At 41.3% G+C, this 11155-nt stretch overlaps 2 protein-coding genes and 1 long non-coding RNA gene across 7 annotated transcripts in view; 2 read left to right on the top strand and 1 right to left on the bottom strand.

Annotated features, from left to right (window-relative positions):
- Nucleotides 1–6410, bottom strand: part of LOC107695083 (rho guanine nucleotide exchange factor 10-like protein) — a 124216-nt gene extending 117806 nt beyond the window's left edge. For both annotated transcript variants that reach the window (XM_016494887.1, XM_016494888.1), the window contains exons 1-2: nucleotides 6111–6410; nucleotides 5586–5607 (exon numbers count right to left, since the gene is read on the bottom strand). In XM_016494887.1, coding sequence (XP_016350373.1) covers nucleotides 5586–5607; nucleotides 6111–6369 — 281 coding nt within the window. In that variant the 5' untranslated portion in view covers nucleotides 6370–6410. The remainder of the gene's footprint in view (nucleotides 1–5585; nucleotides 5608–6110) is intronic.
- Nucleotides 1371–2058, top strand: LOC107695090 (uncharacterized). The gene is made up of 3 exons (XR_001634956.1): nucleotides 1371–1464; nucleotides 1551–1641; nucleotides 1720–2058. It is a non-coding gene; the product is annotated as an uncharacterized LOC107695090 (long non-coding RNA).
- LOC107695084 (chromatin modification-related protein eaf-1-like) lies at nucleotides 2580–5546 on the top strand. 4 transcript variants are annotated; one of them, XM_016494890.1, is made up of 4 exons: nucleotides 2580–2963; nucleotides 3108–3195; nucleotides 3632–3673; nucleotides 3758–5546. In XM_016494890.1, the coding sequence occupies exons 1-4, from the start codon at nucleotides 2662–2664 to the stop codon at nucleotides 5465–5467; spliced, it is 2142 nt and encodes a 713-aa protein (XP_016350376.1). In that variant the 5' UTR covers nucleotides 2580–2661; the 3' UTR covers nucleotides 5468–5546. The 4 variants fall into 4 exon arrangements, with proteins under 4 accessions (XP_016350376.1, XP_016350378.1, XP_016350375.1 ...); XM_016494892.1 differs by lacking the exon at nucleotides 3108–3195 and having other exon boundaries at nucleotides 2580–2823; nucleotides 3584–5546; XM_016494889.1 differs by lacking the exon at nucleotides 3108–3195 and having other exon boundaries at nucleotides 2881–3095; nucleotides 3294–5546.
- Nucleotides 6411–11155: the final 4745 nt, after the last annotated feature.

Raw genomic sequence — 11155 nt, 5'->3', positions numbered from 1 at the left:
CTGAACAGCTCACCCAAAATATTTTTGCTACTACTCACGTCAGTTTATTAATTATAATCACACACTTGTATATTTTATATTATTGATCAATATGTGAATCCATTGACCGGACTACGCATGACACGAGTTGGCACAGATTTAAAAAAAATTCAAACCATCCTCTGCTCCGCATGTTTCATTAGATAGGCTGGAGAAACCGAGTCTGACCACCAGATGTCGCTAATGCGCACTGTGTTAAAAAGCTTCGAGTAATGAACCGTTTTTCGGCACAATTTGATGAAAGCCTCAAACGGTTCAGAAAGTCTCGGTTTCTCATCACTACTACGTGTGTGAATCAGTGGGCGGAGCTAAACAGGCAGTGATGTAGAAGCAGGCGTTGATCTTCTGCAGAGGCAGGGTTTACTCGCTCTATTATGTCATAGAGCAGCACATTCCACAAGCTGTCGTTTTGGCAGATTGGCTTCAATATAAGCTGTTTTTAGACTAATGAGAAAGTTTTGATTTCTGAAACTTACATGATGTTTTTATATGACCTCTTATATGTCAAACGATCAAGCGAATTTTGATTTCTCAGTTCATAACCGCTTTAAATAAGTTATACTATATTCCGCTTCTAACAGTGGCGGAACAAATTCCTTGGGTTTATTAACCTTGTAAAAAGCAAGAATATTTACACAGGGAATAAATACAAAATGAGTCAGACATGCTGAAATAGCAGTACATCAGTGTAAACAATGCTGACACACACCCCACCAATGGAAAAAGCTATTGATAGCTCCAATCTGCAGCAGTATTGACAACGTCATGTTGGAAACATCCATTCAGCAGAATAAAATGGTAGCATGAGCTGAAGAGGGTCTTATTTTGAATACAACTTTCACAACAGGAAAGCTCACAGGAATGATACGGCAAGATTTTTTCTATTATCATGCATTTCCTCATGATGGATATATTTCCAACACAACAGAGCTAAACTGATCCATTGCTGGCATGCAGTTCACCATAAAGATACATTTAAATTAAGTGACGTGCAGAATATCTAGTTCTTATGCCACTTGAAACTTTTTTTATTTTTCATTTGAGAATCTGTTGATTCGCACAACACAAATCATATTTCATTCCAAATCATCACTCCAATATTGCAAGAAGAACATTTGAGATCAGCATTACTAAATGAATGCATTTTTTTTTAAACACAATATAAAAAAATGGCACCAACCAAATTGGCATACTATGACACTTGAAACTAATAATAAGCCATTAGAGGTTGCCGTGACAACTGATTGGTCTGAGATAATAATCTAGTAAACTGTGATTGGTGAGTGGTAGAGGCAGGCACTATAAAAATTAGTAATAAAGCTACATGGTTGGGTAAAAGGTTTTTATTTTTCGTAGTTGTTGTACTGAGTGTTGTTGATGATAGTTTTGGCTTCATATGGATACTATTACGATGCACTTTTTAAGGTATGTTTAGTTTATGGGTTTGCTGGTTAATTTTTCTAAGATTTATTAAAACCAGTTAAAGGTGTTTTTTGTTTTTGTTTTTTAAGGGGGGGTTTTGCAGTTCCTAACACCAAGTGTTTTACAGTTTTTCTTTGGCAGTGTTTTTAAGCCTTGGTGTTCATGACAGCATTTGGACTGGTAAGTTTATGTAGTAAAATTTTATGTAACTGAACCTTGTCAACATTGTCTTTGATGCCTCTTGTTTTTATGTTGCAGTTGATGGCTATAGCTTTGTCAGCAATGCAGGCAATCCTGGATATTATAACCCTGATATCCCAAAAGATGTTTGACCCATGCAGGATGATGTTAAACTACTAAGTTTTTACACCAGGTATGGCCCAGGAGATGTTGCTGGACCAATCAGGCCTCGGAGTTCTAGGAATATAATTTATAGTGCTGCAGTTAAGGCAGGCTATGGTTCTGGAAGCTACCATTCTCAGACTGGCTCTTCAGGTGGTCCAGTGACAAGTGGAAGTTCTGGTTCAGATGCTAGAAGCCAGCTTCAGGACTCTCGACGTGCTTCAGTTGGAAGTGGTAGCCTTGTGGGTAGTGCAGCAGGTACAGGACTCTCGACGTGCTTCAGTTGGAAGTGGTAGTCTTGTGGGTAGTGCAGCAGGTATGGGCATGTCAGGGTATGGTGTAAGTCGGTCAGTTAGTGTTCAAGGCTCTGACACTATCCGTTCTTCCATGGTCTTGATGCCATTGCAGCAAAGTAGTGATTCTGTTCTTAAGCCAGAGCAGCTAATTTACCAAATTCCTCTGCAGACCAGCAATGACTCTGTGGCAGAGCCCGGCAGTCAACCGCTAGTGCAGACCGTCTCCCAATCCAGCAGTCAGCAATCAGAACAAGCCAGCTCTGGAACCATGACCCAGTCTAGCACCCTGCAGTTAACCCAGACCAGTGGCCAACAATTAGCACAGGCCAGCTCCAAGTCTGCAAGTCAGTCAAATAGAGCGCCCCTTGAGCCTCAGTGAGATCGACTTTGGCAAACTGGTTCTAGGCTTTTTTCAGGTTCCAGGCCAGTTCAGGATGCAAGCTTTGGCTATTTCAAGACTTTGCCCCCCAAAAATGAATCCCTGTCACTGCCTAGCTACCAAATAGTGCAACACAGCAGTGAGTTGAACAGCCCTCAGCTAGCTCAGGCTAGCTATGCACTTATGAGTCCGTCATCCCACCAGCAATTAGCCCAATCCAGTGGCCAGCAACCAGTACAAACTCGCTATGAAATAGTAGCTCAACCAAGCAGCCAGCAACTAGCACAGGTCATCCAGCCTAGCAGTGAACAACCGGCACAAACCAGCTTTCAGTCTGTGGCCCAGGCCAGTAGCCATCTAGCACAAGCCAGCTACCCATCTGTGGTTCAGCCCAGTGTCCAACCAGCACAAGCCACTGACCTGCCTGTGGTTCAGCCCAGCAGCCAACAAGAACAGGCCAGCTCTCAGTTTGTGGCCCAGTTCAGCAGCCATCTAGCACAAGCCAGCTACCCACCTGTGGCTCAGCCCAGTGTCCAACAAGCACAAGCCACTGACCTGCCTGTGGTTCAGCCCAGCAGCCAACAAGTTCAGGCCAGCCAATCTGTTGCCCATTCCATTGCCCAGCCCACCAGCCAGCAACTAGAACAGGCCAGCTCTCAGTCTGTTGCCCAGCCCAGTAGCCAACTAGCACAAGCCAACTTCCAATCTGTGGCCCAGGCCAGCAGCCAGCAATTCCCACAGGCCACTGACCTGTCTGTGGCTCAGCCCAGCAGCCAGCAACTAGTTCAGGCCAGCCATTCTGTTGCCCATTCCAGTGGACAGCAACCAGCACAGGGCAGCTATGTCTGTGGCACAGCCCAGTAGCCTGACTCTTTTCAAGCCCCATAACGGTAGGCTTCAATTTGGTTCTAAGCTCTTTTCTGGTACCAGGCCACTCCAGAATCCAAGTCATAGTGCTGTAGTTCAGTCCAGTAGCCAACGACCAGCACAAGCCAGTTACCAGTCAGTGGTCCAGCAAACAGCATCAGCAGAAGCCGGTTACCCATCTGTGTCTCAGTCCAGTATCCAACAACCAGCACAAGCCACTGACCTGCATGTGGTTCAGCCCAGCAGCCAACTACTAGAACAGGCCAGCTCTCAGTCTGTTGCCCAGGCCAGCAGCCAGCAATTCCCACAGGCCACTGACCTGTCTGTGGTTCAACCCAGCAGCCAACAACTAGCTCAAGCCAGTTCTCAGCCCAGTGGACTACAAGGAGTACAGGCCAGCTATCTATCTGTGGCTCAGCTCAGCAGCCAGCAACTCCCTCAGGCCGTTGACTTGTCAGTGTCCCAGCCCAGCATCCAACAACCAGTTCAAGGCAGTGGCCAGTCTGTAGCCCAAACCTCCAGCCAGCAACTAGTTCAGGCCAGCCAATCGGTTCAGTCCAGTGGACCGCAACTGGCACAGGGCAGCTATATGTATGTGGCACAGCCCAGTAGCCTGACTCTTTTCAAGCCCCATAACGGTAGGCTTCAATTTGGTTCTAAGCTCTTTTCTGTTACCAGGCCACTCCAGAATCCAAGTCATAGCTCTGTAGTTCAGTCCAGTAGCCAACGACCAGCACAAGCCAGCTACCAGTCAGTGGCCCAGACTACTGTCCAACAACCAGCACACGCCAGCTACCAGTCTGTGGCCCAGTCCAGTGGCTTGCAAGCAGCACACACCAGCTACCAGTCTGTGGCTCAGCCAAGTGTCTTAAAACCAGTGCAAGCCAGCTATCAGTCTGTGTCCCAAACGGTTAGGCCACAAGTTGCACAAGTCAGCAGCCAACAGTCACCACAAGCCAGCTACTCTGTGACGCCGCCAAGCAGCCTGCAAACAGCACTATCCCGCTACCAGTCTGCAGTCCAGCACGGTGAACAAACTGTTTTCAGGTCACTGCAGGCCCAAGGGGGACAACTTTATCAGGTTGGCGCCAAACTTTATTCATGCCAGGAGTATGTATTGCAGCCCAGTTACCAGCTTGCAGCCCAACCAGGATGGACTGAATATCAGCCTCCATCCAGACCAGCATCTCCATCCTTAGCTCAGAGCATCAAACCTGTTGTACAACCTAGTTACCAGGCCCCAGTAAAGCATGGGCAGGACACCTATGTGTCTGTGGTGTCACCCAGCAGCCATGTCCCTCCTGGACCACTGCAATCAACACTCCAGTCCACTTTCAGACTAGCACAACTGCCTGAACAGCCTAGCTACCAGCCTCCAGTTATTCCAAGCCGACAGCCTCTTGCTAAGCACAGACTGCCCAGTTATGGTTCTGTATCACAGCTCAGTGGACTGCAATCTGGACCTTTGAGGCAATTGCAACAGCCTGGCTACCAACCTCTGGCCAAGCCAAGGCAAGATGTGTATCAGCCCCTAGTTAAGCCTGTGCAATCCAGCTACAAACCCTCAAGCAAGCTAGAACCATCTATCTACCAGCCTCAAATGTTGCCTAACCACCAGTCACTAGCTCAGTCTGGCTACTCTTCCCCAGTCATGCCAAAACAATCCGGATACCAGGCACAGTCAAGTTCTGAGACCATCTCTCAGTCTGGATACCTGATGTCTTCTATGGCAGGGCAGTCCGGTTCCCAGCCTCAAATGCTGCCTAGCCGCCAGTCACTAGCTCAGTCTGGCTACTTATCCCCAGTCATTCCAGTGCAGTCTCGGTACAAGCCCCAGGTACAGTCAAGTTATGAAACGGTATCGCAGCCTGGTTTCCAAACATCTATGCCTGGGCAGTCAGGTTACCAATCTGTATCCAGATCAAGTTCCCAAGCCCTGGTGCAGCCCAGTAGTCGCTTTATTTCAAGCTATGAGTCTGTGTCTCAGTCAGTGCAACCTGGGCTTCAGTATCCAGCACTGAATTATCAGCCCGTCACAAACCAGAATGCTCCTGGACCAGCTCAAAGTAGCCAGCATTTGTCCCAAAGCAGATCCAGGTTGTTGCAACAAGTGAAGTCATAGCTGTTTACTTGTGTTTGCAGTTTTCTGGTTGTGGATAATGTTCGTTTTGAAAGTATCAATAAAATGTCATTAGCAAGTGTATTTGTGTGGGTTTTTAAGTGAAGACTAACTGTCTTACCTTTTGTTGGTGGTTTTCAAATCTGTAAAGAAATTGGGTGGAAAAATGTGAGGATTTTGCACATCTAGTAGTTGAGTTAGTTGGCTGATATAACCGTTCCATTGAACATAACTTCTACCCCTGGTTTCATAGACAAGGCTTAAGCCTAGTCCCAAACTAAAATGCATGTCTGAGCTGTATTAACTGAAACTTGCACTGACATCTTGTTGTCAGTGCCATGGTTTTGGCTTTTTTTTTTTTTTTTTTTTTTTTTTTTTTTTAAATGCACATCCGTAAAATCGTGTTAAATGTCCTAATTGAACTGCAATCTAGTCCTGGGTTTTATCTAATCCCTGTCTGTGAATCCTGGCCTTAACTTTTAAGCAGGTATATGCCAAAATGGTAAGCTCTCTGGCTAAGTATAGTAAGAGCTTGCCTTAAAATAGTAAAAGTTCCCCAGCATGTACTGTAGTTCAGTAATTCCCAATACCAAATGATTTCCCAGGTTAACAAGATGTGTGAAAATGACTGAAAATAGAAACTTACTAGTGTTATAATGACTGGTACACTCCTGACCAGCAGGGGAAACGGTAGTGACTGTTTGGGATAAGTTATCTGAATGTTTTTCCTGAGTCACTTCCAATTCACTTAAATGTGTCTGAGGCTCACTGCATTTTGCAGTCTCCTCTCCAAAGGTAGTCTTGCCCTTTTGTTTGCCAATCTCATCTTTGAATTTAATATTTTCTCTCTGCTCTTCTTCCTCCACATCCTTCTCCAGGTACTGGTGAGATGAAGCTTTGGACATAGGCTCTGTAAAAAAAAAAAGTCAAATGTTACTCTGTACATGTTACACTGTGTGTAGGTCTTTTACTTGCGCTTCTATAAAGTGTGTATATATATAAGACATATGATTAATATTTAAGGCATGAAGTCTTTTTTTACGTTTACACCACCTACTCTTTGTTTACACATTGAAAATAAAAATATATATTTTTGTAAATTACATTATTGTATGAAATGCAAGTTTGTACATCACTGGGACATAATATTTTGGACCATAACACTATAAGATAACATGAAAATGATGTCATCAAGTTGCAATTACAGGCAAGCCTGCTTTGGAATTTAGTGATTTTGCATTTGGGAGGTTTTCCTCCCCCTCCTAAAGCACTATACACAGTTTATTAAACATTCCTTCGTTATCACGTCTATGTAACTGTCAAAAAAAAAGAGCTTCATTTAATGAGTTGCACCATTAATTAAAGACAAAATACTCCCTCATCCCACATTTTGCAGTTTAATGACCTCACAATTGTTTCCTTTGTTGGCACAATTCCATGCAGTGACACGTTTGCTGATATTGCCTTTTGGTAGATGACCTCACTGTCCACGAGGAGATGATTGTACAGGAATTACTTGGATTATTTGCAAAACTGCAGGGATAAGGGAATAGTTTACAGCTAATAAGGTTTTCTCTGCAGAACACAAATGATGTCACAACCAGGCATACAAAGCTGAATGTCAGTTATGTATTGATGTTTGTTTATTTATTATCCAAAATCTATGTTTGCAATAGAAGATTATAAGCCTAAAGGACTATAAAAATTGGTTTGCATAATAATATGTCCACAACATTTACATTTATTTTAGTCATTTTGCAGACGCTTTTATCCAAAGCGACATACAATTGGAGAATGCATAAAGCGATTCTTCTTAAAGAGGCAAACAGACACAGGAAGTGCTTGTAATACCAAGTTTTAGGCATTGTTCAAATAAGTACAAGCTAGGAAGGAAAGGAATAAATAAAGAGAAAGACAAAGTTTTTTTTTAATTTTTATTTAAGATGAAGTCAAGTATCGTTGAAAGAGATGAGTTTTCAGCTGTCGCTTGAAAATTGTCAGGGATTCAGCATTCCGGATAGGGGTGGGAAGATCCTTGCACCAGCCAGGAATGGTGAACGAGAATGTTCTGGAAAGTGATTTTGAGCCTCTCTGTGATGGTAGCATGAGGCGTCGCTCACTAGCGGATCTCAGACTTCTGGAGGGGATGTAGATTCGTAGTACTGAGTGGAAGTAGGCGGGTGCTGAGCCTGTGGCTGTTCTACATGCAAGCATCAATGTCTTGAACTTGATGCGAGCCGCAACCACAAGAGAAAAAAGTACCATCAGATTTTTTTTTACCTCATCCACTTGCTTAGACTTTACATAACTATAACACATCACTAATTAACCCAGGCTCGCTAGAATATTTAATAATCAATAGTTACTTATATATCTTTTGTACAATGGACACCATCACTTTAAGTCAAGGTTGTTTGAAGACCTAACAACAAGTTGTTTGCCTATATGTTTATTCAAATACTGAATCAATTACAAAAATGCTAATGTAATGAATGGAGCCTGAAAAACAAGAGACATGTTTTTTCAGTAACCCTATTCATGTGTGTCAATTCTGATAAAGTGGACCATCCCTTACAGTGGACCATAAACACAGTTTCTCCAGCCAACCCACTTCATGTTACACCACACACAATGGCACTCTTGTGATGAGACCTTTGAACAAACTCACAAAGCATTGTTTCTGCATTCATCATGAGGAATGCCTGGCTGTTTGTTAGATCACAAGTCAAAAGGTCAGTGATATGTGATGTGAAAAATGGTGGGACCAAGCACCGCTGAAGAGAAAGGATCATCTGTCTCCAATATTTCATCCATTTCTGATAGCAATGTATGACATGACAGTCTTAACCAAGGAGAACCACAGGAAATTGACATCATGACGACGCTGATTGGCTGATGGCACACAAGTATGTGCACAGTCTCCCTCCGATTAGATTTTTTTATGAAGCAGAAAGTAAACTGATTTGCTCGTGGAGTAATGCAGCATTATGATTGACATTAAAAAGTATTGATGCAGACTGGTATTGACAGTGCATTAGTTAAGGCCAGTCTGCATCAATATTCAAAGCACATAGCATGGGTATTCAAAACTACTGTCAGTTGTGCTCTATTGGGAGAAAAAGTCTCATAGAAAAGAAATATCAAAAGAGATTAGGATTAAATGAATAATTGGACTCATCACATTAATTATATAGCTTGATTCTATTACTGTATTTTAGGAGACACATCTGAGACAAAATTAATATTGAAACACACCTGAGAACTCCATGAAGTCTACTGAAATATGAAAGAGAAATCAATCTTTTATTGATTTGTAAATCAATAATAAATATGATTGACAACACAGGACCCTACCCTCTGTTTGCATCTGTCTAACTTGCCTATCTTAAACTACAGTAAGTGACAGATTAATTTTTTTCCATGTAATCCCAATAAAATAAAAAGTCTTTTCTCCTCCTTTTTTAACCCTATAATGCCAAATGTACTGTATCATATTGGATACATTCATTTTTAAGGCCTCCACATCAACACAATCAATACCTTCCTGAAAAACTACAAAATACTACATATTCTGCCCCCTAGTGGATTATTCACTCTCTTCAGGAAGTATCTATGTCACAATGTATGTACGCCTGCTGATTTTGACAACAGCAACAGCATTTTGATAACATAACATAATTTACATTGTTATTGATTGATATAAGAATATTTACTGTATTTAAGCAACTTTTGTACATTATTATATTATATATTTGCTTTAGTACTGTTTTCCTGCTACCCAGTTTTGAGTTGCATACAACCAGCTGACAACCACTGGTACTTGCTATAATAAAACTATGGAGGCAGCAGTGTATCAACTCAAGGAGGAAACTTCCTTTTTCACTTCTTATCAATGTCCCAAGAGTCCGTCACATGAGATAGCTGGAGTTATCACAAGACAGCTCAGCGATATGCCGACAGTGATTCATACAGAGTAATGATGTCATCCTCGTCCACAGGGTATTAAACTTGGACATGTGCTCGGCATGAATGAATACACTGCAAAATCTTAAAATACATAATGTCAGATTATAAAAAAAGGTTGTGTTGCAATTTGCTACTGTATGTCTTTTTTCATGTGTATATTTATCTTGCTTTTACCTTTTTAATTTTAGCTCACAGACAAAAGGTGCAGGATATATGTACAATAACACCAGTGTGTTCTGACTTAATGGCAGGTTCCATGGAATCTGCACCTTACCCATCTATTTAAACAGCTGGACTGTGTACAAACCTCTACATGTCCTCTATTGTCACAATTGCACATACTCAAAATGTGCCAGCTCAGCAGTAGGGGATTCTGCAGACCACAGACATGCAAGGATGCATTATTCATCTTTGGTGTTGCCTATAATGCACTTTTGAATTAATAGTATGTTAAATTCAGCGTGAAATGAAAATTCACTCCTTTATACAATACAGATTGTTTAAAAGCAGATTCACATTAATAAACAGAAAAATAACAGTGATAATGTTGTAAAAATTAATCAGTTACGAACAAAAAAAATTGAGCTGTAAAGCAGCTCTAAAGAAGATAATAGTGTCATTATTTGGCTTGATTTAGTTCAGTGTTGTTCCAATTCAGTTCAATAATTGTCAGTGATGCAAAGTTCATCAATTTTGACACAAGTAAAGCAGCTTTGCTATTATTCAGCTCAAGTCAATCTTGATTAAATTCAGTTCAACAACAGTGTGATTTTGCAAAGTTAGTGTCATTATCTAGCTCAATTCAGTTAAAATTTTGTTCTTATCTGATAGTATAAGTGCTGTTAAGTCAATAATATTATCATAACTGGGCCTTGCAGTGAAAACAACAGACTTCTCTCTGACGTGTGCATGACTTCTCTGATCCGCTTGAGTTCATTTGCATTCACTTTCGAGCAGAGGCGGACAGTAACTAAGTACATTTACTTGAGTATTGTACTTAAGTACACTTTTTGAGTATCTGTACTTTACTTGAGTATTATTTTTTCTGGAAACTTATGACTTTAACTTCACTACATTTGAAAGACAGATATTGTACTTTTCACTCCACTACATCTCTATCAAGGTCCTCGAAGTAGAAAGTCGTTACTATGTAGCAGCTTTGAAAGTCAGTGTGTGAATTTTTTTATTCTCTAAAACGTGACTTTCTTTTTTTCAGACAGTTTATCCAGAGCTGTGTAAGATCACTACCATCCTGCTTTTGTGGGGGTGGGTATGGGTGTTAAATAATAATTTTTCTGTTGTTGTTGTTTTTTTTCCCCATAGGTTTTTAACATTCTAAAAACTCTCTTAAGTAAAAATCTTTCTTTACAACTTTTACTTGTAATGGAGTAATATTTGACCAGCAGTATCTGTACTTTCACTTAAGTAATGGAGTTGTGTACTTTGTCCGCCTCTGCTTTTGAGTGGAATGCCCACATCTCAAAATCCATCAACAACTGATACAAGTCCCACACTACTTTTTTTTTTTGATAATCTATTACACTCGGGTATATAAAACAATACAGAAAAAAACGTCTGTTTCTACTTCCGTTTCATTGCGAATTTAAAATAAAATACAGAGTCACCATGTGTAAATGACTGAAGCAAAGAATTCCATTGGCCACCTGATAATAGTGATGCCAAAACACAGTATAACCATAAAACACACAACAAAGAGGGTCATGT

This window comes from Sinocyclocheilus anshuiensis, unplaced genomic scaffold (assembly GCF_001515605.1).
Source record: "Sinocyclocheilus anshuiensis isolate Anshui unplaced genomic scaffold, SAMN03320099.WGS_v1.1 scaffold26, whole genome shotgun sequence".
Classification (NCBI taxonomy): domain Eukaryota; kingdom Metazoa; phylum Chordata; class Actinopteri; order Cypriniformes; family Cyprinidae; genus Sinocyclocheilus; species Sinocyclocheilus anshuiensis.
The sequence above is the reverse complement of the archived record's forward strand: the minus strand, read 5'-3'. Positions and strand labels throughout refer to the sequence as shown.

What these genes read in the sequence shown, in the direction of transcription:
- LOC107695084 (XM_016494889.1), top strand. Translation starts at nt 3,320, where the DNA reads ATGTCTGTGGCACAGCCCAGTAGCCTGACTCTTTTCAAGCCCCATAAC.